Genomic DNA, 27,536 nt, shown 5'->3' with positions numbered 1-27,536 from the left:
CACGTTGCTTCCCGACCAATCATTGCTTGCCATCTTTAATAACATGCGTGATGTCATCAAGAAGGCGGAACTAGCGACTGACTTCCGAAAACAGGAGCGTAAACAAACAATGGTTGTACTAGCTTAATGCTAATTAAAGTACTCGTCGGGTTGCTGAAGCGCCTCCTTCAGTTAAGCGCTTTCCAAAATTGCAAAGTATCTTCTAGCAGCACTAATACCATCGTCTCTTTCGTTTCGCATGTTTGAAAGCTGTGTACAGAAGAGCGATCGATTCTTGTTTCCAGATTGTTTCTGAACCGGGCATAATGGGACCTTATTGTAAAGTGTTACCACTGAAAGTATTAAAAATTGTTTTTAGTCATTTAAATAAAGCTAAAATAAATAATGGCTGGGTTTCACAGACAGGACTAGGCCTTAGTTCAATTAGGATATTTAAGTAGCTTTTATAAACATGCCTTAGAAAAAAAACATTACCGGTACTGATGTGCATCTTGAAACAAACCAATGGCATTGACATATTTTAAGAGATATCCGTGCAAATTGCTTTCCGTTAAAACAGTTCAAACATGCATTTTAGTCTGGGACTAGACTTAAGCCTTGTCTGTGTAACTGGGGGATAAAGTATTAGATAAAAAAACTTGAATAAAAATGTAAGTAGAAATTTTGCCTTGGCAATTAAATAAGTTTAAGTACTTAAATTACTAAAAAATAAAACTGAATAAAATTAAGCTATATTTAGAAATATAGGTAACACTTTATTGTTTCATTTGTTAACATCAGTTAACTACATTAATGAACTAACAATGAACAGTACTTCTACAGTACTTTTTTAAAGTTAATTTCAACATTGAATACATTTTTAAAATAAAGTTATGCACTGTGAACTAACTCGAACAAACAATGATCAGTAGTATTTTATTAACTAACAGTAACAAAGATTAATACATTCTGTAAAACACATATTACTTGTTTTTTGTTCATGTTAGCAAATTCATTAACTAATTGCTATCAGATGAGACCTTATTGGTAAAGGGTTAGCGAAGTATTCAATGAAACTAAAATGAATGACAATAGAAAATATAAAAATGCTAATTTAAAATAATTATAAATAATGCTAAAATGATAATGGTTGCACTTCACAGAATTGTCTTTTCTGTCTCCACAGTACGAGTTTTCACCTCAGACGCTTTGCTGCTATGGCAAACAGCTCTGCACTATCTCCAGAGACGGCACATATTACAGCTACCAGAACAGGTAACCAATGGCGTGAGAAATGAGGTGGCGATGAACGAGTTTCCAAATGGGGCCGGTATGCACTGAGATCAGGCTTGAGATGTTTAGTGCTCAGTTGACTCTGTGTTGTTTGCACCTTATAAACAGAGTCATAAAAGCAAGTTCAAAGGTTAAGTGTCTTGCTCAAGAGTGCAGTGGTAATACTTTGATCAGTCGTTGTTGGATTTGAATCTTTCGGTTTACAAGCCTAGATCTTTGCTTAGAAGGCTGCTTCACCCAGCAGACCACTAGTATTCGTGTAAATCCTGAAAACGTTATTAATTGTCGTAATATTAAGAAATAGAATGCCTGGAAATGCTCTAGTGCATCACTTACCCATGTTTCTCATCTCCATCTTATTGTCTTGTTGCACTCTTTGTTTGTTTCGTGCTTATAATTTGTTCTTAAGATCCCGTAGTCAATCAGAAAATGCATGCAGCTTCTCTCTTGTGCATGAAAAGACAGACCATCCTGTTGCTATCAATCATTTTTTGATTTAACGCTCATTTGTGAGTTGGATTGCTAACCTGTGCTCTGCCTCGGCCTGTCTGCTGTGTGTCGTGTCTCTGCCCGACCCCACGTTCTGCGCTCTTGTGCTGTGCTGCTCTCCGTGTGCCGGTTTGCCTGTGCTCTTGTGTGCTGGCTCCAGTTCACCCAAATATGGCCTTGTTGCCGACAGGTATCACTTCTGCGAGAAGTGCTTCAACGAGATCCAGGGCGACAGTGTCACCCTGGGAGACGACCCTGCGCAGCCGCAGACGTATGTATCTTCTGTCGCCCAGAAAGCTTTGAGGTTTTGCTTCTATTAAATCGCACAATTACTCTTAAAGAATGAGTTGTACATGTGTAAAGATGCCATGTGGAATGTATCTTATATGTCTCTCTGCAGTATGATATCAAAGGAGCAGTTTGAGAAGAAGAAAAATGACATGTTGGATTCTGAGCCGTAAGTCTCGTCATTTTTATCCTTTTTGTGTGTGTGTGTGTGTGTGTATTTTAGACTATGCACTTTTGCATACTATTATAGCAACAATATGTATTCTAATGCATATTGCATGCAAATAAAGTGACGAATGAATCAGAAGCACAATCAACTATGATGTCTTTAGTCTTTCTTTGATTAGATTACAATATTGCATTAAAATATAATTTGTATATAATTTGAATGGCACTTCCTGAAATAACTCAAGTTATTTGTCAACAATGTTCAAGAAATTGTCATTTTTGCACAATGCATTTGCATATTAATTAAAAAATGGCAGGTATTCAATTGTGCATTATGTGGTGAGCGGTACTTTTAATTCTGAAAAGTCACGTGAAATGGTAACATTTTACATTAAGCTTTCATAATATTAATCTCAACGTTTACTAATACATTTAATCAGTTAACATTAGTTAACACTGAACTAATATAAACATTTTATAAACTAACATTAAAGATGAATAAATCCTGTAAAAATGTGTTTGCCATTGTTAGTGCATTTAATTAATATTTACAAATTAGGTCTTATTCTAAAGTTTTACTCATGGGAAAAAAATAAATCATGCTTGTCAGTATTGTTTTTAACACCTTCCTCTGTATTAACAGCTTTGTTGAATGTAAAGACTGTGGCCGGAAGATGCATCAAATCTGTGCACTGCATTACGACATCATCTGGCCAACAGGGTGAGCATTTTATCTGCCTGTTCTCCTGAAGTTTAGCATGTCATGACGTGATCACTACAGCTCCTGTTTGTCTCTTCTCCTATAACAGTTTCATCTGTGACAACTGCATGAAGAAGTCAGGAAAAACGAGAAAGGAAAACAAGTTCTCTGCTAAAAGTGAGTGTTTTTGATGTATATTCCTGCTTGCCTCTCTGTCAGTGTCTGTTGCAGAGTGAAGTAACTCTGTGCATTTCTGATCAGGGTTACAGACCACGAGGCTGGGATCGTACATCGAGGACCGAGTGAATAAGTACTTGAAAAGGCAGAATCACCCCGAGGCCGGAGAGGTGTTTGTGCGGGTGGTCGCCAGCTCTGAAAAGACCGTGGAGGTCAAACCTGGGATGAAATCCAGGTAACGTCACAGATAATGAATATCAATCCAGCATTTGACTCTGACTTAGAAACAAATTGGGTCGAGTTTGATTTCATGCTGACTAAGAATGGTTTTCTATGTACCTGAATTGAAAGAAGCTAATTTTGCATCAAACTATTTCTCTGCAGGTTTGTTGACTCAGGAGATATGTGCGAAAGCTTTCCCTACAGAACCAAAGCACTTTTTGCATTTGAGGAGATTGATGGAGTGGATGTGTGTTTCTTTGGCATGCATGTCCAGGAATATGGATCTGAATGTCCCTTTCCCAACACCAGGTATCATGCAAATACTGATCTGTCTGAAAAAAAAACAATGCTGAATTGTGTCTTGAACAGGCAGAATTGACTGATTGTCTCGTTTTTCTCCTTTTTCCAGGCGGGTATACATATCATATCTTGACAGTATTCACTTCTTCAAGCCTCGGTTGCTAAGAACTGCAGTTTATCATGAAATCCTCATTGGCTATTTGGAGTATGTTAAGAAACTTGGGTAAGTTTTGCCACCTTGATTAAGTTAAACATGCTTCCTTAAAGATATGTGTAATGGTTTTTGGTGTAACAATACATGCTTTCTCCAATCTCAGCCTAAAATTACAAGTCCATATTTAATGCACTAATGAATTTGATTTTCCCACCTACAGATATGTGACTGGTCATATCTGGGCCTGCCCTCCTAGTGAAGGCGATGACTACATCTTCCACTGTCACCCTCCTGATCAGAAGATTCCCAAACCTAAAAGACTCCAGGAGTGGTACCGCAAAATGCTGGACAAAGCATTTGCAGAAAGAATCATTCATGACTATAAGGTATGCCGATGTTGGATTTGTATTTTAATGGATTTGCGCTCTGTCAGGTTTCATTCATAATGGGTTAACATCATATTGTCACAGATATGACTCACAAAATGGCTCACTTGTGTTATGCAGGACATATTTAAGCAGGCCACTGAGGACCGGCTTACAAGTGCCAATGAGCTACCCTATTTCGAAGGTGATTTTTGGCCCAATGTTCTGGAGGAAAGCATCAAGGAGCTGGAACAAGAGGAGGAGGAAAGGAAAAAGGAGGAAAATACAGCCTCCTCTGAGACAGTAGAGGTTAGACAGAGTGCCAAATGGTGTGAATGAGTATTTAGTGTAGTCTGTAGACATTTTTTCTAAATGTCTTGCATTTCCGCAGGGAACCCCAGCTGACAGCAAGAACGCCAAAAAGAAGAACAATAAAAAGACCAACAAAAACAAGAGCAGCGTGAGCCGCGCCAACAAAAAGAAGCCTGGGATGCCGAATGTAGCTAATGATCTGTCCCAGAAGCTATATGCAACAATGGAGAAGCATAAAGAGGTGGGACTAGACTTTTTACCTGAATACCATTACTTCCACTCAAAATTGACTAATGTGCCAAGTGCTGACTAGATCTCCTCTTACTTCGTGAAATCCAGGTCTTCTTCGTAATCCACCTCCATGCCGGTCCAGTGGTCAACACCCTTCCTCCGATCATGGACCCTGACCCGCCGCTGACCTGCGACCTGATGGACGGCCGTGATGCCTTCCTGACACTGGCCAGGGACAAGCACTGGGAGTTCAGTTCCCTGCGCCGCTGCAAATGGAGCAGTATGTGCATGCTGGTGGAGCTACACAATCAGGGCCAAGACCGATTTGTGTACACCTGCAACGAATGCCAGCATCACGTAGAGACACGCTGGCATTGCACCGTTTGCGTGGTCAGTCTCCTCTTTGTGGCTTTGACAGAGCATTTGTGTTACTGTTGCCATTGTTTGATATTCAACAGGTAGATTGTAAAAACTAGACAAGAGAAATTATACCATTGTATTGGCAATTTATCAAGATCTGAAGTGGAAACTAACAAGGTTGCATGTTCGAACCTCGTAAGGAGGGAACCATTGCTCTAGGACAGGGGTGCCCAACCCTGCTCCTGCCGATCAACTGTCCTGCACAGTTCATCTCCAAACTTAATCAAACACACCTGCCTTTAATTTTCAAGTGAGCCTGAAGACCTTAATTGGTTGCTTCAGGTGTGTTTGATTAGGGTTGGAGATAAACTGTGCAGGACAACCGATCGGCAGGAGCAGGATTGGGCACCCCTGCTCTAGGACAACTGTGCCTGTAGCTATAAATATAACGCCAGTATACCGGCTCCAGTCGTGCAGCAGTGAATTAATATTTTATACTGTGATTATCCAGAAAGCAATATCAATTCTTCTTCTGATTTCTTTCAGGACTTTGATCTATGCATTAACTGCTACAACTCCAAGGGCCACGAGCACCAAATGGTGAAGTGGGGACTGGGCCTGGACGACGACAGCAACAACCAGGGCGGCGAAGCCAACAAGAGCCCACAGGAGAGTCGACGTCTCAGCATCCAACGCTGCATTCAGTCGCTGGTGCATGCCTGCCAGTGCCGCAACGCCAACTGTTCTCTGCCGTCTTGTCAGAAGATGAAGAGAGTGGTGCAGCATACCAAGGGCTGCAAGCGCAAGACCAACGGAGGCTGCCCTGTTTGCAAGCAACTCATCGCATTGTGCTGCTACCATGCCAAGCACTGCCAGGAGAACAAGTGTCCCGTGCCCTTCTGTCTAAATATCAAGCACAAGCTGCGACAGCAGCAGATTCAGCAGCGACTGCAGCAGGCGCAGATGATGCGGCGGCGTATGGCACTAATGCAGGGCCGAGGAATGCCTCCGAGTCTTCCCTCCCCAACTACCTCAGGAGGTCCGGGGACGCCCAACTCTCAGCAGCTGCAGCAGCCTAACACACCTCAGACCTCGCAGTCTTTAGCCAACCAGCCCCAACAGACGCATCCAAATGTGGCTGCAATGGTGCAAGGCTTCCCCAGTCAACCACCGACACCAGGACCCCAGGGTAAACCAGGGCCGCAGTCCTCGCCCCTGCAACAGCAGCAGCAACAATCTCCCCTGCCCATGCCTCCTCAACAACAGCCTCAGCCCTCTCCGCAGCAGCAGCAGGCTTTGAAAGTTGCGCAACAAATAGAGATGATGACCAAAGTTAAGCAGCAGCAACAACAACAGCAACAACAACAGCAACAGCAGCAAGACTATAGAATGAATATGAACGGCATGCCGATTAACCAACCTCGCATGATGAGTCCGATGCAGATGATGGGCCCTCGTGGTCCTCAGATGGTTCAGAACATGCAGCCTGGCCAGTGGCCACCTGGAATGCAAGGGTCCATGCAGAATCCGCAGGCGCCTCAAACGCAGCAAGTGCCCCCACAGCAAATGGCCATGGCTCCACAGCAGTCTCAGGTTGCGCAGACGCCCCAACAGGCGCAGATGATGCAGCGCGCCTTGATGCAACAGCAGCAGCAACAACAACAGCAGCAGCAGCAGCAGCCGAGGCAAATGCAGGCCGTCATGCCTCCCCAGCAGGCGCAACCACAGGCCCCTCAGCAACAGGGCATGCAGCAAAGAGGTGTGACCAGCAGCATCGCTCCAGGAGCGCTGCAGGACCTTCTGCGCACGTTAAAATCACCAAGCTCCCCTCAGCAGCAGCAGCAGGTCCTCAATATCCTCAAGTCGAACCCGCATCTCATGGCTGCGTTCATCAAACAGCGCACGGCGAAATACCAAGCCAGCCAACCGCAGCAGCAGAACCCGCAGGCCATGCTCGCAGGGCAGCCGGGAATGCAGAGCATGGCTGCGATGCAGGCCGGCCCCGTGCAGAGACCCGTCATGCCCCCCCAGCAGGCGCAGCCGGCCCCGACCCAATCCATGGCGGCCCTCGGCTCCCAGGGACAAATGATGAACGCTGCGCACAACGGGAACCAGCAGCTGTTCCGCCGGCAACTAATTCGTCAGATGCAGCAGCAGCAGCAACTACAGGGAACACTCCCTACAGGCCAAGGGAGATTCCCGCAGCCTCAAGGCGCAGCTAGTTACTCGCAAATCCGCATGCAGCAGCAGATGGCCATGCAGGGCGGCGGAGGGCAAATGCAACCCATGGCTCAGATGGGCCAGCCTGGCATGAGTATGGACGCCCAGCAGAATATGCTGCAACAGCGCATGCTACAGCAGCAGCAGCAACAACAGTTGCTGAAGCAGCAAATGGGCTCGCCGGCACAGGCCGCTTCCATGAGTCCCCAATCACACATGCTTGCAGGACAGGCGCAGGGAGCCCACCTGCCCGGACAGGCCATGGCTAATGCGCTGAGCAACCAGGTGAGGTCGCCTGCCCCCGTGCAATCGCCCCGTCCCCCTTCCCAACAGCCGCCACATTCCAGCCCGTCCCCTCGCATGCAGCCCCAGCCCTCGCCCCTACACCCCAGCCTGGCGGGACCCATGCCGGGCCCCATGGACCAGGCCCACCTGTGCACTCCTGAACAGAGTGCAATGCTTCCGCAGCTGAACACGCCAAACCGTGGAGGGCTTTCCAACGACTTGAGCATGGACACCACGGGCGACACGCTAGAGAAGTTCGTCGAGGGATTGTAGCATTAAGAGACGTTCTTTCGCGGAGAGAAAAGGTGTGTTTTGTACGTGAGAAATTAAAGACGACAAAATGTTAAGACTGTAATAGGTTTACACAACCAATGGACTGCTTCTTCTTCCTTATTGGAGGGATTGAATTAACTGTTTAAAGAGCAGAATCACAAAGGGGTTTTTTTTCTAGGAGGGGATGTCAGACCGCACGAAATTCAATCCTGGTCTACAAGGAGTTACATTTTTAATTGTTTTGTTTTTTTGTTTGTTTTCGGGGAGGGGGTTATTTTGAGCTTATGGACTTTTTAAATGGAATTTCTCAAGGCAAAATATTTGATTTTATTATTGAAGACTTTCATTTTTGTATGTTTGCAAACTGAAATGCATTTTTTTTTTTTTTTTGTGAGTGTGTGCGCGTGTTTAGGGACTGTAAGATAATTGGTGTGGAATCAGGATCAAGATCGATCCTCGTTCCTGTCCGATACGTATTCACATTTACCAGGTTTGGAAAAGGACACGCAGCCTTTTTCTCTCCAAACTGTGGAGTTTGTACAGAGGACCTGTATTCATTTGTACAGAAAGGAGCTTGGCTACTGCACACACACGAACACACACACACACACACAAACACAAACACGCGAGCAAATTGTGAAAGTTGCTCTTATTTTTCAAGGTGCCCAGATGCGTTTATTTATTGGCCTGGATTCAGTAGTTGTCTCTCTTAAGATGTAGGAAGATGTTCCTGTTTTCTCGTTTGATCTCTGAAACATCGATGATGTCCCCTCCACCTCGCGTATGAGGCCGGAGCTTCGTCTGACTGCTGATTTGTTCAAAGAGTTCTTCAGTCAACCTCTTGTTTTTTTTCTCCTCATGAAACTTGAATTGAAGGTGAACGATTCTTTAATGTAAATCATGCAGCTTGATGACATACTGTAAATAAAAGGAAAAAAGATTGAGATCGCTGTATAAACTGGTTAAGATCTTGTTTCGTACTTATATACCATATTGTTAAATAAACTGTGTGCAACAGACACAATGCTTCTGATGACTTCGTCTTGCGACTTGTTCTCGAAAATCTCATTTCCGGCCATTTATGTGCCTGAATGTTTACATCCTGCACCCAACTCTCTGTTTTTACCATGCAGCAAGTGTAATTAACCATTTTAATTTGTCTTCACTGTTTGATTGTAACTGTAAAAAAAGTGCTGTAGAAGAATAACCGTTTGAGTTTTTCCAGCGTAGATTGCAGTCTGTGCTCAACACTAGCTTCACTGCGCCTCCTGGTGTCTGAATGGTGTGACTACAGTTTAGAGCCCTTGTTCTGCAATTCACCATTTCTGTGCGCACTGCATTGGTCATTTCACAGGGTTGGATGCAATAAAAAAACAAAAACAAAAAAAAAACACTCGATGTCAATGTAAAATTTGGCCTGTTTATGAGCAGTGTTGGGCAAGTTACTGTAAAGTAATTTCTAGCTTCTAATTACATCTTCAACTGTAATTATATTACTGCACTAATTACACTCTTTAAAAAGTATATACTAATATATGCTAATCATTTTTTAAATCCCACAAGCTCGATCAGTTTAACAATACAAGGATAGACGTGAGACTGCTCTTTTCATTCTTTCAAATAAATGTAAACTTTCTCCATTCAAATAGACTGGTCAGAAAGAATTTATATTAATGACATTGGACATTAAATGTTGAAATCTATTATTGTTTTAGATTGAATTGTTCTAGTCTATAGAAAATGTAACTGCTTTTTAATGCACAATCTTCTGCACACTGACAGCTGTCTGAGAAGTTATAGAAAAATCACAGGAACTGAGGTATGTGTCTTCACTTATTCACTAATTATTAATATCGTCTTGTGGAAGATACATTTATTGGTCAGTGAGATTGCGCTGGTTAAATGTCAAAACACTGCTTCTCCGTCATGTATTACTAATTCTTGGCTATTAGTAATACTAATACAAAAACGTCTCGTTTATGGTAGCCCATTTCCACCACATAAGAAAAAAAAATCTTTTATGAAACGATTGACATCGAAGTCACAACTGACAAAATTTGACACGTTACGATTATGACGTCATAATTTCAGAAATTTACGTCATATTTTTTTAAACATACTAATTATGAATTAAATTGGGGCATATAAAGTCATGTGGAAAAAAAATGTATTGAGAATACGTATTGTATTGTAATTGTAATTATGATGTAAAGAGTAAATTATAACAAAAATTTAAATGGACATCAAATAAGTTGAAAATTGTCAATTATGAATTTACACAATGACAAAGTACTAAAAAACGAACAATTTTTCCTTTGTGTTTTTAGGGTATAGACATTAGGGGTGTAACGATATCCTAATGTCACGATTTGATACTTGTCACGATTCGATACTTATGATATTATTGCGATACTCCAAGACACATGGTAAAAGGTTAACAAAAAAATTAACTTGACTAAAATGCTAAATTTGGTTTTACATTGTGGGTGTAAATGAATAGGCTTGGACTTGGTGCTGGAAACCCAATGCGCAGGACAATAGTGACACCAGAATAAAAATATTCATGATTCCGAAGCTGAAAATACAGAATTATTTTAGACGAGTATTCTTGAACTCTGTCACTGACTAGATATATTTAAAATAATTCAGGCCACTTTTTACACAAATATTCCCCCATTTCATTATTATACATTATATTCAACATTATATACAGTAGTTTAATGTAGAACTGAAAAACAAAAACTCTGATACAAAACCTCGATACATATTGTTGCATTTTTGTATTGCGATATATTGTGAAACTATATTGTTATACCGTAAACGTTGTCAAAACTATCGGACCCACGAGAATTATTAAAAACGCTGGCCAGTAGTTGGCGATGTTGTAAAGAAACACTATGCATATAGACTGAAAATGTAATCGTATGATTCACCGTTTTCACAAATTCACGTTTTTGTTGTTTACACAGAAACTATAACACTACTGTTTTCAAAAACTTACACTTTGAAACACATTTTCAATGTCATTTTCATTTTCAGGTTTGCATTTCAACGCAGTTGTCTTGTAACGGCCAAAACGCATAAAAAGTTTTCACTTTTTAGTTGAAAACAGTAAACTGGCTCTTATAATTTTGTCATAATTTTTTACTTTACAATTTTGACTTTTGATCACATAATTGTGAATTACTATCTCATAATTATGACCTTTTTGTCATAATTATGATTTTTTTTTTTTTTTGAATTTATGCAACAACAAAAAACATCCATCAAGAAAATGAAATCAAGTAGACAAATCAAAATAATTAGCACAATAAAAAAATAAAATACAAGTAAATAATAATAATTAACAATAGTTACAGCCAAAAACTTTTTAACCTTTGTCATTGTCCATTGCATATTCGAAAAGCATTTACCAAAGCATAGTTTAAACCTAAGATGAAAATGGCCTTTCATACTCATTTACTTTGGTCTAAAATAGTTTTGCCAAAAACGTCAAATTGTCTCTTTACAGCAGCGAAAAGTCAAAAATTGTTTTAGGTAGGCCTTTCACCAATTCAGTCATCTACATTTCCGGAGCAACTCCTGTATTTCGCATTTAAATGCGGTGGTCACTACTTTGCAGTGTGTACGTGACCCTCGGAGTGATACAAACGGTGAAACGGTCCATTTACCAGTGGCGCTTAACTAAATTTATTTTTCTTAAAATGGGAGATTACTCCGCTGTAGTATTTTAGAGTTCGCTGAAAAGTAGTGCTGCCACCATTGTATATTTTACAGGACTTTTCCTATTTTCTACCTCACAAAATGTGTGTTGCTGTTACCTACGTTTAAAACGCACAGATATCGACAGGTTTTTCTTCGTCTCTCTCAACATGCTTCTTATGTTCGATGTTTAATCATAAACATCAGTTTTAACTACTGATGTCATCCTGAGCGCACATAGGTCAGATTTACAGAACGTGTTTAGCGTTCCAGTTGCGCTGCGTTTGCTATTTGTTCTTAGAACGCACACATGAGCAATATTGAAGACAGTCTTGCTGCAAAAGGCTGCTTTTAAAGCTTTTTTTTTCTTTCCAAGTTAAACGTTTTAAAACGCGCCTGGAGACCCAGCGTTCTTCATTTCCTCAGCGTTGCTTCTCGCGGGTTTAAACGCAAGGACGTTTTGTGGGAACGGGCAGCAGCGCCGTTCAGTTGAGTCTTGCACGTAAAAGCCTTTTTATATAGGCTAGCTAATCCATGTAAGTAGTGGTTTATAATAGCGATTGGTTAATAGACTGCATCTAGAGCTGAAACAGCATTCTCATTATTTTTATTATGCACGCAGCATTATGAGCTCAAATTAATTGAATGTGTGTGTACACGTTTCGTACGATACTCGTGCTACAGGAGCATTTAAAAAGTGATGGCATTGTTTAAAAACGTCCAAACATTTACTTTTAATAGTGTGATGTTAAATATTGTTGGGTTAAATATAATAGCCTATAGCCGGTACTTTAGTGATATTTTTTTTCTGAATTGTCTGAAAATATAAATGTATTACCAAACACTACGTAATATCAGCCGATTATTAACAGTAATAACTAAAATCTGCATGATCTACTGTAAATGCGTGAGTAGCAGGGCGATCCCAGTATACACTCATCACTGGCGCCACTGCGCCTCCTGGTGTCTGAAGGATGAAACTGCAGTTTAAAGCCCTTGTGTGACGCAAGTCACCATTTCGGAGCGCACTGGGTTTCTATACAATTTCAAAGAGTTAAATATGATCACATCAGCGAGAGATGGTATTTTCCTTCCAGTTTACAAAATTGTAGAACTTCTGGTGAGCTGTTTAGTGAGCACAGGAATACAGTTTATGAATAATCTATGCCATTTCTCAAGACATTAATCATAAAAGCATTACCGGGGTCTTGAAAATGTTACAGTTATGAAAGTATTCAAACTAGAGTTAAAATTTGTGAAATACATTTAAGACATTTCATGTTTTATTTCATATTTTCATCACTCTAATCACAATTTACACATGGAAAAGCAGCTAATATAATGAGCCAATGAACTGAAATGTGAATAATTTTAGAGCAAACAAGGTACAAGAAATAAGACAATGCTCCACTTTTATCTTCATCTTGCTATGGCTATTTTTCTTGCGTGTTTCCAGGTAAATTCAGGGAGTGCAGCTCTGGCGGTCACAAAACGCTGAATTGTTGGTTTTCTTTTTCTCCAATCACACAATTGTTGGCTGGACGGTCAAATCTCAGTCTTACCAGCTGTAAAACACGACTTCCACATAAACGACAATGTCACACCTGCACAAATATTCTCAAGTCGTCTTATAAACAACGTTTGCTTGTGTTTAGTGTTCGCTCATGACCTCGGCGGCACAAGGGGACGCAGTCTTTGTGCATCAACACACAGCTCTAATGATGGCAAAACAAGTCCGTCGGGCTGAACTCATCAGTGCTTCTCCAGCGCTTGAGTGAGAAGCTGATTCAGTCGGGAGATCATCGGACGAGGGTCGTCGTTCAGCCCGGCGGTGATCATGGCGTTGTCATAAATCTGGTGCGTAAAAAAAATGCCATTTAGTGTTAAATTATAAATAGGTGAGGTGAGAGAATGGTGTATTGTGGTAAACGTTCTTCACCTGTTCAAGGAGAAGCTGTGCCAGCTCAGGGTTTGAGTCCTTCAGCACATGAAGCTTCTTGATCAGATCATGTCTGCAAACAATCGCTTGACATTAGAGAAGCAACAGCATTTATATTTATACAAGCACAATATACTTCACTTTAGTGGTCACACTCCTAGATACACTGCACAATCACTTTCATACGCCATATTTTTGTCTTGTTTTCCAGTACAAATACCTAACAATAAATCAAGATGCATTAACATCAGATAGCATGTTTTCTGAACAAAATCATTCAAAATAAGTAAGTATATGCTTAAAATAAGCACAATCATCTGCCAGTGGGGTCAGAAAAATGAAGTTAATTAAAAGGGAAAGCAAGATTTTCCCACTAGAATACGTTTTTCCTTGTTTTAAGCATAAACTCAATTTTTATCAGTCAGTTTTACACTACATCATTTGTCTTGATTTAAGAATGTTTAGATATTTGTAACATTACCTAAGACAAATCCTGAATAAGAAAATCATGTTTTCCAGTGTACTCTTGCTGAAAACATTCTGCAGACAGACGTTACTCATCTGCCACGCTATTTTGAATACACATCAACAGTAAAGCAGTTTCTCTGCATCTGTAGTAAATCACTAGGGATTGTCCTAACTGTCAGATACTGTGTGTGTGTGTGTGTGTGTGTGTGTGTGTGTGTGTGTGCTGGTACCCAGTGTTGATCTCCAGCGTGGGCTGCAGGATCTGAGCTCTCTCCTCTGAGCTGCGGGCGAGCTGCTGTTGCGTGCGCAGGAAGTGACGCGCGGCTCCCATCTCCAGCACTGTAATCATGGCGGGGTGTGTGTCCAGACGCGGCGTCACCTACGGAAGCAATGGTCAGTGAATGGTGATGATCACAGATGTCAGGTATCCATGCATTCACAAGAGAAACTCTGTATGCATGAGGAAAATGATGAATGATTTGGTGCACATGTATGTTAATGATTGAGCATTTGGACGACAACGATCCAATCATTTCCTGATGGACAAAATCAAGCCCTGCACTACTTTGTATTTTTTGAGAAGACATTTCACTCAGTCTTTTCTTCCCTATTGTGACATATATATATCACAACTTCTGCTCTATGCTGACTTTAAATTAGTCTGTTACATAATTTAACAACAAAATAACGCCTTAAATTAAGCAGGTTATCATTGTAATACAAAGAATGATTAGGATCGATTACATGACTGACTACTAAACAAATAAATAGACATGGAATATTGGGTTTGCGTTGAAATTATTATTTGAAAATCAGACATGGACTCCACTAGACTGGTCTCTGGCAGCAAGACATTAGCAGTAGATCCTTCAAGTCCTGTATTTTGTGAGGTGGATTGAACTTGTTGGTCCAGCACGTCTCATAGACGCTCAAATGAACTGAGATCTAGGGAATTTGGAGGCCAGGACAACACCTTGAGCTCTTCATCATGTTCCTCAAACCATTCCTGATCAAAGTGTGCAGTGTGAGTGCATTATCCTGTTGAAAGAGACACTTCCACCAGGGAACACCGGTGTCATGAAGAGGTGCTCCTGGTCTGCCAATGTTCAGGTAGGTTGCAGGTGTCAAACTGACGTCCACATGAATGGTCAGACCCAGGGTTTCCCAGCAGAACGTTGCCCAGAGTTTCACACTCCCTCCACCGGCTTGTCATCATCAAACAGTGTATCCTGGTGACATCCACGTGATGTAAAAGAAAACAGGACTCATCGGACCAGGTGACCTTCTTCCTCCGCTCCGAGGTTTATTACGTCGCTCGCCTGCCCATTCTAGGAGCTTTCGACAGTGGACAGGGGTCATCATAGGCACTCTGACTGAACTGTGACACATTCCTCCTATTATTATCATTAAAATGTTTTACTGCCCCAGTAGACCTTCTGTTGGCTCGGACCAGACGGACCAGACTTTGCTGCCCTCATGCATGATGAGTCTTGTCACTGGTTTGTGGTTTGCTCCTCCTCTGACAATGTTGGTGAATCCTCAGCACACAAGCCTTATCGTTTCAGAGATACTCTGACCCAGTGGCCTTGTCATAACCATTTGGCCCTTTTGAAAGTTGCTCAGATCTTTATTCCTGCTCATTTCTCCCGCATTTAACATGTAGATTACGAGAACTGATTGTCTGCTTCCTATCTAATCTAACCAGACTTTAATGTGTGGCCTCGTGAGGAGATGATCAATGATATTCGCTTCACCTGTGACTAGAGTTGTCAAAAAGTAACGACTTCGGTACCAAGACGGTACTATAAAATGTGACGATACCAGCATTTCCCTCTAGCATTTTGAGCGCTGTTGAACAGATTCTTAATTAAACACCTCTGATTGGCCGTTGTGTTGAAGCGCTCAACATATATGTCTGTGACTGGCTACAATGATCAACACTTCAAATATGGTGTAAATAGACATCGCTTACACAGATACACACGGGACCGTTTGAAAGCAACGTCTATGAGCGGATATATTAGGGATCCACTGATATACGCCGCTTTCAAACACTCAAAATGCTAGAGGGAAATGCTGCTATCGTCACATTTTTTACATTTCAGTCCCGACTTGGTACCGAAGTCGGTAGTTTTGACAACACTACCTGTGACTGCTCATAATGCTTTGGCTCATCAGAGTGTATGTAAATTATATATAAAATTAAAACTGTAAATGTGTTTAATTTGTATGCAAATTAACCGTTTGATGGGTGCTTTGAAATAAACAAGAAGGTCATGTTTGTGAAAAGTGACTCACCTTGATGTTGGTGACTCTCTGTCCGAGTGAGTTCCTCATCCAGGCCATCAGATCTTCTGAATGCTGATCGGTCAAGCGCTCTGATGCTGCACGGGACAATTGTCATTTACTCATCCAAATAATCACATTAAAGTGATTTTACAAAATGGTTAGATCAATGATGTATATATAATTCAAATGTATAGTTATTCACAAATGATGAGCAATTCAGACTTCGCAAATGTAATTTGTCATCTATTTAGTTTTACCTGGTTTGCTGTCCTGAAACTTCTCCTCCTTGTAATGGTCTACAACAATGTCGGTCTCGGCTGAGATGAGCTTCTTCCTGTCGAACTCTCTGAGGTGAAGAAGCGTGAGCTCATCAAACTGCTCGAAGCAGAACAAGACCTGCAGGAAGAGCAGATCCTCAAACACAGCCACGGCTTTTCCTGTGCTTATCGCTACTTCATTTTCCTCATTATCTCCACATGACATTGTCTTTATGATCTCAGACATATTTTTTGACCTATTAGACATCCCATAAACTTAACTGTAAATGTTTAACCAGTTAAATAAAGCAAAGCACCAAATAAAAATCCTAAAATATAAAATGATTAACAAAATAAATCAATAATAATAAATAAAAATAAATAAATAAATATTTTTTTATTTGGAGTTTGATGTTTTTAAGGCTAAAGATTAAAATCCAAAAATGTACAATGCTAGTTATTTTATATAAATTAAGAACAGGAATTCTGTCTTAATAAAAGTTAATACATTTTATAATAAGGAAAGATATTTTTCTGATCTGACCTTGTTTGTTTGTTTTTACCCTGTGGTGCAAAATAACAGACAGGCTTCAAATAAAAATGTATGGCTTTATTCTCTTTATTACTCTTCATTTATATAGTAATTAATATTATATTATTAAATGTGCATTTTGTATATTTATATTAAATTACATGCAATTGGTTAAGCATTTACAATTAAGCACATTTTAAATGGGACTGTAAATGGGACTTAAGAGAGTAAATATGCAATCGCAAGAAACTTTTTTTAAGTCAAAATCACAAGAAAATTAAATAGAATACTTCATGTCATGCTTTGATCATAGATAAGATAATATGTTTTAAATACCATCTCAAAGCTTCTTTAGCTGCTGCAATATGTTTGGCCATTTTGAGATTTACAGAAGTCTTTGCGCCCCCTTGTGTTCATTTTAAAATCGACCAACATCCTTGTCGATGCATAATGCTCATTACCCCCTGGTTTCACAAGGCTTAAACATACATATGTCAGTGCCATTGTTTTGTCTCAAGATGCACACCATGATAAGGCATGTTTATAAAAGCTACTTAAATGTCCTAATTAAACTACAGCCTAATCCTGGCTTAGTCTAAGCCTTGTCTGTGAAACCGGGCCTATATGTTTTGAGTACATTTTTAATTGCAATTCAGTTATCAATTGTTTCCAGCAAATCTATACAATGCACTGCATCGCCTTTGGATTAACCTCTAGTCTCATTGGGCATTAGTAGTTGAATATGAGAGTGATAGTTAACCGTAGACCTGTCCGTCTCTCGTCTCACCTCCATATCTTTCTGCTTCATGGCCTCGAAGTACGGCGAGTGTTCGGCCAGGTGGCGGTTGGGTGCGCACAGATAGTAAATGTTCCTCGTTCCCGCCTTCATCCGAGAGGCGTAATCCATCAGACTGGTCTGCTGTCCCGCGGGAAGCGCTGACGACTCGAAGCGCAACAGCTTGGCAATGTCCTCCTGAGAACACATAAATCATCCATTTACAAACAATCAGAGAGGGACGGGTAGATTATGAAGGGCAATCGAGGCGTCCCGCACCTTGACGCTCTGCTCCGCTGTGGTCACGATGCCCTCGCGCATAAACAGCCCGTAGTCGTCAAAGAAGCGAGCGTATTTCTCTGGATCCTTCTTGCTCTGGTCCAACAGAAACCGAATGACACGCTGCTGCAAAACATCCCGCAGTTTCCTGAAAGAATACAGGTTGTTACTCTTGTTATTTGCTCAATACTGAAGGCATAATTTCATATTTCTGGTGGGTCTGTACCTGATCAGGGCGCTCTCCTGGAGAAGCTCTCTGCTGAGGTTTAGAGGAATATCTTCACTGTCCACAACACCTGCAAACGCAATCACAAGACAAAACTTGATTGGGTTCAAATGTGTTTATCTGGCATTTAATTGAGTTTCATGCAGATACACGGATGCTCATCCGACCTCGTAGGAAGCGCAGCCACTTGGGAAGGATGTCTGTGGCTTTGGTTTGGATCAGAATCTTCCTGCTGTACAGAGCCACACTGGATCCCATCTCACGACTCACGTCAAACATGGACGGTTTCTGCTTACACACACACACACACACACACACACACACACACACACACACACACACACACACACACACACACGTTCGGTAATGCAGTCAGTGCAGTCATCGAAACAATACAAAGAAGCATTAGGATTTATTACATCTTCATTTATATAGCGCTTTTAACAATGCTTTTAACGTTTTCATGGCTGATTACCAAGTAAACGGACATGAAATATTCATTTGGATTCATTATTTTATTTTGTAAGAAGAAAGAAGAGTGATTTGTGAGATACACCACTGAATAAATAAAGTGTATAACTGAAAAAAAATTATATAATTTTAAAGCTGTTCATGTGTTTTCACAAATTAAATGCACATAATTGCATAAGGCATACGTCATTAAATAATGCATATTTGAGTTACAATTTTATTGTTAAATGATGTAGTAAACAAGCTAAGTAAATAAATATTAATAACTTTTTTAATAGTATGTATAAAGAAATTTTTAATTATGTACATTATTATGTATATAAATTATGTAATTAAAGTTTAATTAAATTCATTTAATTGCATATTTATTAAAATATGTACAAATTAGTGTTTGAATGCATATTTATTTTATTTGTTAAATTATTTAACTGGCTCATTAATTAAAAATTAGTACAATTATTTGTAAGTAATTTTATATGTATAATGTAATTTTTAGATTTTTAAAAAATGCATTTTTATTTAAGTTTTTTATTTAAGATTTTTAAGTTTAATTAAATCAATTTAATTGCATGTGAATATGCACAAATTAGTTCTTTAAATACACATTTCAGTTGTTAAATTATGTAACAAGCTGAATAATAAAAAAATATATTTTTTAATAATTCATTGTGTAATGTAATTATAAACTGTAAATACTTTTTTAATTAGCTAACATACTCTAAGTTTAAATTAATTTAATTCCATATAAATTACAATATGTACAAATTAGTGATTTAAATGCATATTTCAGTTGTCACTGTAGTTAAATTATGTTATATATTATGTTTAATACGTAATATTGTATAATATAAAGAAATAAAGTGAGCTTGCAGAACTTTATTATATTTTTTGAAAAGGTAACATCAGTTCAAATTAAATAATGTAAGTCTACTTTAATGAATATGAATGAAAGGCTATTCACACAGAATGCGTTTATTGAGGTTAAAAATGAGACACGCAGGGCAGTGGAATGAAAAACGTATTGTAAAAAAAACTTAATCAACTTGTTTTAACTTGATTGCAGCGTTTTTAAGAATGCTGTGTCATGCACGAAACAATGCAAAATATGGAAGAGGCGAGCAACAGTCAAACACATCCGTCTATCACATGTATACATAAAAAAACATTAATCAAAGCAGCCCAGTGGAATGCAGAAAAGCATTCTGTGTAAAAGACTAAGTTACACGATTTTGTACAACAGTCATTGTGCATTTGCCTGATTTAACTGTCATCTCACACTCACCATCTCCGGCACGTAGAAGATGCTGCGGATATTGAGCGGGGCGTCAGCGCGGTAGTGCAGCGTGTAGCGGGGTTTATCGTGGGACTGAGCCACGTAGCGATAAAACTCCTCATGCTGCCACTCGCTGATGTCTTTGGGCTCCATCACCCAGAGCGCCTGCAGAGAGAGAGAGAGAGAGAGAGAGAGAGAGAGAGAGAGAGAGAGAGAGAGAGAGAGAGAGAGAGAGAGAGAGAGAGAGAGAGAGAGAGAGAGAGAGAGAGAGAGAGAGAGAGAGAGAGAGAGAGAGAGAGAGAGAGAGAGAGAGAGAGAGAGAGAGGTCAGGACTCAGGATCACAGCCACAGGGAGGTCAAAGGTCATCGATCAGCAGACTTCACACACCTGCAGGGTGTTCAGCCGACGTCCGTTCAGGAAGATGGGAAAACTGACAAAGTTGCTGTACTTAGTCACAACCTCTGCAAAACAAACCAAAGTCACTTACATGAGTTTCTTCTCAAAGCACGTCATGTTTTATGTCATTGTTCGTGGTTTGCAGACCTTTAACTCGATCTTCTGATGAAAACTCCTTGCAGTCGTCCTTAAGATGGAGCACGATCTTAGTCCCCTGACGCACACCTGAGGCTTCTGCGATCTCAAACACTCCAGAGCTGCAGACACACATAACTCATTTAGTAAAACACAAAAATGTGATTCATTTTATTCAAATGTTAACCTCAGATGCCTGCGTCATCTCCTCAGTTCTCGCGCATCTCGTGAACTCATGTCAGAGGCCCACACAGAAGAAAATTAATAGTTGAATAAAGTCTTTTTTTTTTGCGCACTAAAAGTATTCTCGTCGCTTGATAAAGTTAAGGTTGAGCCACTGTAGTCACCTGGACTATTTTAAACATCGTCTTTACTAACTTTTCTGGGCCGGCAAGTTTCAATAATATAGAAGCCTATGGAGGAGTGATCCAGCTCTCAGATTTCATCAAAAATATCTTAATTTGTGTTCCGAAGATGAACGAAGGTCTTACGGGGTTGGAACAACATGAGGGTGAGTAATTACTAACAGAATTTTAATTTTTGGGTGAACTAACCCTTTAAGATTGTGGTCATATCGCCCACTACTAATAGTGTTAAATAATTGTAATTACAACATTGATTATGTTTTTTGTCATAATCGAGCAGCCGTAATAAAAAGACATTCTTTTTGTGTTATTAAATCCATCTCTCTTCTGATGCGTCTCACCCGTCTGAGGACCACTTGTATCCAGGAGCGTCTGGTTCTGCTGCCTGAGAATAAACGTCCACCTTATCAGCCACCATGAAGGCGGAGTAAAAGCCCACGCCGAACTGACCAATGATGGAGCTGCTGGCCTCGGCTTGACTCTGAAGAGCATCCAGAAAAGCCTGCAGGAGGACGAACAACAGGAGCGTGAAATCAAAACCACTGTCAGAATGAGGAGTAGCAGACTTTGGAAGAGTTGAGTGAGACGCACCTTAGATCCAGATCGAGCGATGGTGCCCAGGTTAGCAACCAGCTCCTCTTTGTTCATCCCAACACCTGTGTCCTGCAAATCAGAGCATGAACATGTTGATCAATGCATTCTACACAGGGATTAAAGGGATCCGCTGCTACAACAGATTTCCTTCAGTTAAATTGCAGAGGCCATGTATAAGATCAGTGCAGATTATGGAAATGAATGTGGTCTTGGGGCAAAATTCAAGACACAGGGGCACAAAATTTAACTAAATCCAACACGACTGTCGCGATTAAAGTGTAATGTGAAAATGAATGATGGTTTTGTTCACTGATGTTAAGTGTTAGAGGTTTACTTAAAACAAAACACTGTTTGCCATTAAAAGATAAAAAAAAACCAAAAAACATATGCACTGGAAAGTTATGTAGATGTTGATTGTATTAGTAGTAGTACTTGAGTTTATTGCGATATCAGCATCACCGTTACATGGCAGATACATATTAAACATTTAACAACATAATATCATAAGTACAACATAATAAAAACAAACTTAGACAATAATTTTTTTTTTTTAATTTAAATTTTATATTATATGTACAAAATTAGTAAAATTCTATAAAAGATCCTTTAAATGTACTTGTGCTAAAAATTCTGGATCCATAAATAAGTCCTTAAAAGTTTTAGATGGTTGATTGTTTGTATGTATGACTAAAAAGTGTCAAGTAGAGCTGCATGATTCTGGATAAACTGAGTATCACAATTTTCCCACGATTCTGAAAAGACAACTAAACAAAATAACATGGAATTTGCTAAAGATTCTGTCAAAATATTACTTACTGCAGTCTATTTAAAAATATTTAATTAATTTGAATGAAATTCTTTTAATTCTTTTTTTTAAAAATCGGTTTGAATCAATGACTCACTCATAAACACTTTTTTCATTACTTTATGAATCAGTGTTTCTGAACGAATCTCTTGAATGAATGACTTAATGACAAATACATTTTTTAACATTAATTTGTCTCCATCTATCTGATCTGAATTATACAATTTTATCCCAGTACTTCTGTAATAGTGATAATATGAATTTGTTGGACAGAAATAATGAGTGTGTGGATGAAAAGTGTTTGTGAAGCTGTTTCACACTATACATGACAACTGCTCTCTCTCTCTCTCTCTCTCTCTCTCTGGGTCAGCGGCAGATTTGATTGTTCACTGTGATCGTACTTAGAGCCGAATCACTGTGATTTAGGAATCAGATTTTGTGGGATTTTGTCCGAATCGAGATAGCGATCTTTTAACGATTAATTGTGTGGCTTTAGTTGAAATAAATTGAAAACAGATTGGCAAAAGAAAAGCTGTTCTCCATCTTCCCTCAAAACGCTATTGGTCTCGAGTATTTTAATAAAGTGTTAGGTAAAGGAATATGAAGGAGCAGTCCCAGCTGTTTAATCTGATTCTGACCCCCGGTTGAGTGGCAGGGGTTGGAGGTACCTGTATGGTGAAGGTGCGTTTGGCTGCATCCGTCTGCAGGTGGATCTCCATGTCTGCGGTCTCTCCTCCTGACGTCATCATCTTGTGCCGCAGTTTCTCCAGCGCGTCACTGCCGTTTGAGATCAGCTCTCTGATGAACACCTGACAGAGTCACTGACCGTTAGATGGAGTTCCGCCACACGCGCATCAATGCATTTACATCACTTTTCTATTCATCCAATCCTTGAAATTGAATGGCATATTTATTACTATTTATTTTGTACTCCAACAAGACAGAAATTACTTACTTAAAATCTATATGGTGGCCTACAGCCAATACATTGCAGATTATAAACATCATACAACTTTAATGATGACAAATCAGATGAAATCAAATAATCACCCTGGACCTTTATCGTTCAATCCTCTAGGATCAGTCTTGGATGCTTCAAGAGAATTGCTCAAACATGACAGCATTACATCATTTTTGTTGTTGTTAATGTATCACCTCTTTCTCAGAATACAGCGATCTGGCCACAATATCCAGCAGTTTCTTCGTCTCCGCTTGGAACTCGTGTTTGGAGTAGGATCCTTATTTGAACAAAGAAACAAGAGTTTGAACATCCTTACAATTTTCATACGCTATAGTATATGTATAGAATAATATATTTTGAAGATTGTCTGTAACCAAACAGTTAATGGACCCCATTGACTTCCATAGTATTTTTTTTCAATACTATGGAAGTCAATGGAGTCCCATCAACTGTCTGGTTACAGACAATCTTCAAAATATCTTCTTTTGTGTTCAGCAGCAGAGAGAAACTCATACAGGTTTGGAACCATGAGGGTGAGTAAATGATGACAGAGTTTCCACTTTTAGGTGAACTATTCCCTTAATATGCTGCTTTGCTGCTTTAGTTCACCTTGGACGTTCTCCGTGTCGGTGATGATGCTGTGGAGCGTCTCCTCCTCTGCGGTCTCGGCCTGTTGTGTGCTGTAGGAGCGATGAGCCACACTGACACCGGCACAGCTGCAGCTCCACAGTCTGGCGGGTCTGCCATCAGTATTAACTGTTGAAGATAAACAGAGTCAGAGTCATCACAATTAAACAGCACTTATGTTTTACTCACCGATCAGAGGGGTTTGGACTTAATAATTGTCACTGCCTGTGCTCTATAGTCTTTACATCTGCATGCGTAGGTAAATATGGAGATTATTCACGGAGACAGCTAACATTACTAAACATATAGAATATCATTAGAATAGAATAATTGTGCATAAATTTGTTTATTTTGTCAATGAGTGACAACATAATCTGATAAATATATATTTTTAACTGAAAAGCCTGCGTTTATTTGATTAAAATAATTCTTCAACTGGTATAATGTGTCATTATGCTGGTCTGTTCTAATTCGCTGATCATATTATTTAACAGTTCGTCCATGTTAAATGAATTAAACATGTACCTCCAGTGAATGTCGCGGGGACTATTCTTTTCCCGACTCCTCTGCTGGATGATAACAGCCTGACATGTGCTCGTTGAGAGACATTCAGTGAATATCTGAGTAAACTTAATGATCGGATCATTTCTGCTTCAGCTGCTGCTGTAGTTTGACCTATAGAAGACTGGAAACTACGGCGTGACAGTCATACAGTGACTGAAAGGACCCGGCGGACGCTCACTGATGACGTCTGCGTGCAGTTCGATACATGCCTGTGTAAAATGCCTTGCATTAAATTTCTCGAGCGGCGTTTGGAGAACATTACAGGATTGAAAAATGTGTGTTTGCTGATACTTTCACCTTGGTAGATATAATACATGGTAGAGTCAAAGACTTTTGTGTTTTATTCATACAGTCTATGGTTTTGTGTAATTAATTACATTCTAACATTGGCAAAATATTTTATACAAAAACGTAGATTCCTCTTTATTATTCAGAAAGGAATCAACAAATTTTCAGAAGCCATAAAGACATAAAGTCAAACTGGTTAGTAATGAAGCTGGTAATGCTGTTTGTGGAGCTTTCCATGTCCAGTGCCCACTGGAAAACTTCCTGCTAAAAACTTTATAAGAATGTTAAGGGATAATGTTCTAACATGTTGCATATATATGTTATATTATAATGTGTGTAATTTTATATTTAGTAATACACTTCATAATATATAGATGTATGTTATCAGATATGGTAACGCATGTACCCACAAAGCAACATTGTGACGTTCCAGATCCGGCCCACATCTGGCACATGTGGAAGACTGATCTGGCCCATATAATTTATATTTGTTTACATGAGTCACTCCAGTAGTTTAAGCAAAGTCTTTAAAACAAAATGTTTTTAAGATTAAGGCAACATAAAATTACCCTGTCAGGAGAAACCAGACTCAAGCACACAGATATTAGAACCCAAATAGATGTTTTATGACAGGTCATGGTAAATGGCAATGAAGGTAAGTAATAGATCAGTATAAAGTATCACAGGAACTATCATTCAGGTGAGTATCAGGTACAGTCTGTGTCCACATTCGAGGCCAGAGAAAGAGTGACTGAGGTGTGTGCTCTTATAGTGGAGATGATGAGGTGACTGTGAACACTGAGTGCTGGTGAACCCTTGACTACGTGAATTTCTTTACAAGACAGAGGCTCTACTCTCAGTAATGTTTTGAGCTGGACCCGATAATGAATGAAAAGCATCATGATGTAACATGTATGCTCTGTGTTTTCTATGTTTTTGGTTGTATCATGTTTGCCTGTGCACCCTGCCGTCTGACTCAGCTTCCCAATATGTTTCATTAATTATCCCATTCACCTGTTCTGATAATTATCTTGTTAGTTCTCCTGATTATTTATGCTTTCAGCCACATTTTACTCACTCGTACGATTTCATACGAATTGGTCGTGAGAGAGCGTTTGCTGACGGACTTGTGGATGGGCCCTTCATGAAGGGATTTTGATGTACACTTTTGTTTGGAACGCCCCTAACTGTTAAATCACACCCCTCCACAAATGCAAGTTATAAACCCTACAGTCAAAGCCTGAAGACGTAGATTTCAGAAGCCCGGGTTATTAAGTAGTATGAGGTCTTTAGTTTTATCACTTAAGTTGTTTAGTGATATGAGAAAGTAAAACCAAACCAGAAATAAACTCTGTATGATCTCTCATATCTTATTTATTCCCACTCCTGAGAGCAGTGTTGAGATAAAGGTAAGAACATTTCAAAATTTGGTACATAGACTGACTAAGAGTTTCTGGGTATAAAAAAAAAAAAAAAAAAAAAAACATATGCATGTTGACACAGCTTTTTGTGTTTTCTGACATAATACACGTTTTCTTTTAGCATCCGTGTCCTTCAGAGATGAAGTTCATTTGTTTGACCCTCTGATTATTAGTGGAGCTGCAGATTCAAGATCAGGTAATTATTTGAAGTATTGTGTTTATGTGTAAAAGAAAGAGGGAAGGAGATTTAATAAGTAACTTATGTATGGGACAATGTACATTGAGCTGGTCATTGTCCGACTGGAATAATTTTGCAATTATTACTGGTTCATTGTAAATTATCCTTATGGATACTTACCAAATAAACAAACAAATGTACATCAAATATCCGAGTCGGAATTGTTTTCATATCTTGCAGAAACAGCAGACCAAACACATGCATGTAGAAAACTAGACTTCAGGAAAAAAATCAAATATTACAAAAAGTCATGTGACAAATGAATCCTCAGCTGAGTGAACGCAGAGCTGAAGTGTGGAAGGAGACGCTTACAGTAACATGATTTTTTAGGAAAAGTGTGTCTTGTGTTGTTTCTAGTGCAGGATTATCACACGGGATGCAAAACATGTAATATATTGAGAGTATTTTAAAATAAAGATAGTATTTTAACTGTTGTAAATTTGTAGAACACACAACTTTTATGACATGCAGTTTAGTTCTGCTCTTTATCTCTTGTAACAGAGCAGTATGAAGTAGTGGGACCTGCAGATCTTGTGTTTGTATTCTCGTCAGGATGTTTTCTCTCAGAACAGAACACAAAATGACTGTTGGCCAAATTGATCCAGTTTTAACCGATTTGGACCCAATCTTGGGTAACACTGACTCAGCACTGGGTGTGTGATCATAATAAATTGACCCAGCAGCTGAGTTACATAAAAACTACCCAGCACCTGGGTAAAATTAACGAAAAATAACCCATTAAAATGACACAACCAGCTGAACCTTTGGGTTAAAAAAAATAACCCAGCATTTTTAGAGTGTGATATTGTTTGTTGTTCTTGTCAACAAACAATAACAGGCTTATAGGCAAAAAACATGTTCACTCAATTAATTTTCTTCCTGTCGATCTGTAGTTGTTGTAGGAAGTCCTCCAGTGATCACTGTAGATGGGTTTGATCGTTCAGGAGGGCTTCATCTAGAGTGTGAATCTGAAGGTTGGTATCCTGAACCTGATCTTGAGTGGCTGGACAGTGAATGAGTCAGTTTGAGTTCAGAAACTACAGAGACACACAGAAACTCAGACAGATTCAGTGTCAAACACACCATCATTGTTTATCACAGTGGCAAGATTCAC

The 27,536-nt window shown here is 39.5% G+C and overlaps 2 protein-coding genes across 5 annotated transcripts in view; one reads left to right on the top strand and one right to left on the bottom strand.

Moving 5' to 3' along the window:
* Positions 1 to 8,849, top strand: part of crebbpb (CREB binding lysine acetyltransferase b) — a 58,385-nt gene extending 49,536 nt beyond the window's left edge. For 3 of the 4 annotated variants that reach the window (XM_084129433.1, XM_084129435.1, XM_084129434.1), the window contains 13 exons: positions 1,166 to 1,254; positions 1,952 to 2,032; positions 2,162 to 2,218; positions 2,861 to 2,938; positions 3,027 to 3,094; positions 3,179 to 3,329; positions 3,479 to 3,625; positions 3,726 to 3,839; positions 3,991 to 4,156; positions 4,277 to 4,444; positions 4,527 to 4,688; positions 4,787 to 5,068; positions 5,585 to 8,849. In XM_084129433.1, coding sequence (XP_083985559.1) covers positions 1,166 to 1,254; positions 1,952 to 2,032; positions 2,162 to 2,218; positions 2,861 to 2,938; positions 3,027 to 3,094; positions 3,179 to 3,329; positions 3,479 to 3,625; positions 3,726 to 3,839; positions 3,991 to 4,156; positions 4,277 to 4,444; positions 4,527 to 4,688; positions 4,787 to 5,068; positions 5,585 to 7,816 — 3,795 coding nt within the window. In that variant the 3' untranslated portion in view covers positions 7,817 to 8,849. Of the gene's footprint in view, positions 1 to 1,165; positions 1,255 to 1,951; positions 2,066 to 2,161; positions 2,219 to 2,860; positions 2,939 to 3,026; positions 3,095 to 3,178; positions 3,330 to 3,478; positions 3,626 to 3,725; positions 3,840 to 3,990; positions 4,157 to 4,276; positions 4,445 to 4,526; positions 4,689 to 4,786; positions 5,069 to 5,584 lie in introns of all 4 variants that reach the window. The other variant, XM_084129432.1, reaches the window with a different exon arrangement.
* Positions 8,850 to 12,779: 3,930 nt separating this feature from the next.
* trap1 (TNF receptor-associated protein 1) lies at positions 12,780 to 24,654 on the bottom strand. The gene is made up of 18 exons (XM_084117167.1): positions 24,437 to 24,654; positions 23,894 to 24,040; positions 23,479 to 23,561; positions 22,992 to 23,132; positions 21,516 to 21,587; positions 21,266 to 21,426; positions 20,572 to 20,681; positions 20,416 to 20,489; positions 20,037 to 20,192; positions 18,451 to 18,571; positions 18,284 to 18,353; positions 18,058 to 18,205; positions 17,791 to 17,976; positions 16,472 to 16,610; positions 16,224 to 16,309; positions 14,156 to 14,304; positions 13,458 to 13,530; positions 12,780 to 13,372 (listed from the first exon to the last, which is right to left on the bottom strand). The coding sequence occupies exons 1-18, from the start codon at positions 24,555 to 24,557 to the stop codon at positions 13,271 to 13,273; spliced, it is 2,139 nt and encodes a 712-aa protein (XP_083973293.1). The 5' UTR covers positions 24,558 to 24,654; the 3' UTR covers positions 12,780 to 13,270.
* Between the last annotated feature and the right edge of the window lie 2,882 nt (positions 24,655 to 27,536).

This window comes from Abramis brama, assembly GCF_963993115.1.
Source record: "Abramis brama genome assembly, chromosome: 1".
Lineage (NCBI taxonomy): Eukaryota > Metazoa > Chordata > Actinopteri > Cypriniformes > Leuciscidae > Abramis > Abramis brama.
The sequence above is the reverse complement of the archived record's forward strand: the minus strand, read 5'-3'. Positions and strand labels throughout refer to the sequence as shown.

Coding starts and splice junctions, on each gene's coding strand:
- trap1 (XM_084117167.1), bottom strand. CDS start 24,557: ATGATCCGATCATTAAGTTTACTCAGATATTCACTGAATGTCTCTCAA. Junction 21,588..22,991: donor AACGCACCTTCACCATACAG/GTACCTCCAACC, acceptor TCTGATTTGCAG/GACACAGGTGTTGGGATGAA. Junction 17,977..18,057: donor CAGCGGAGCAGAGCGTCAAG/GTGCGGGACGCC, acceptor ATGTGTTCTCAG/GAGGACATTGCCAAGCTGTT.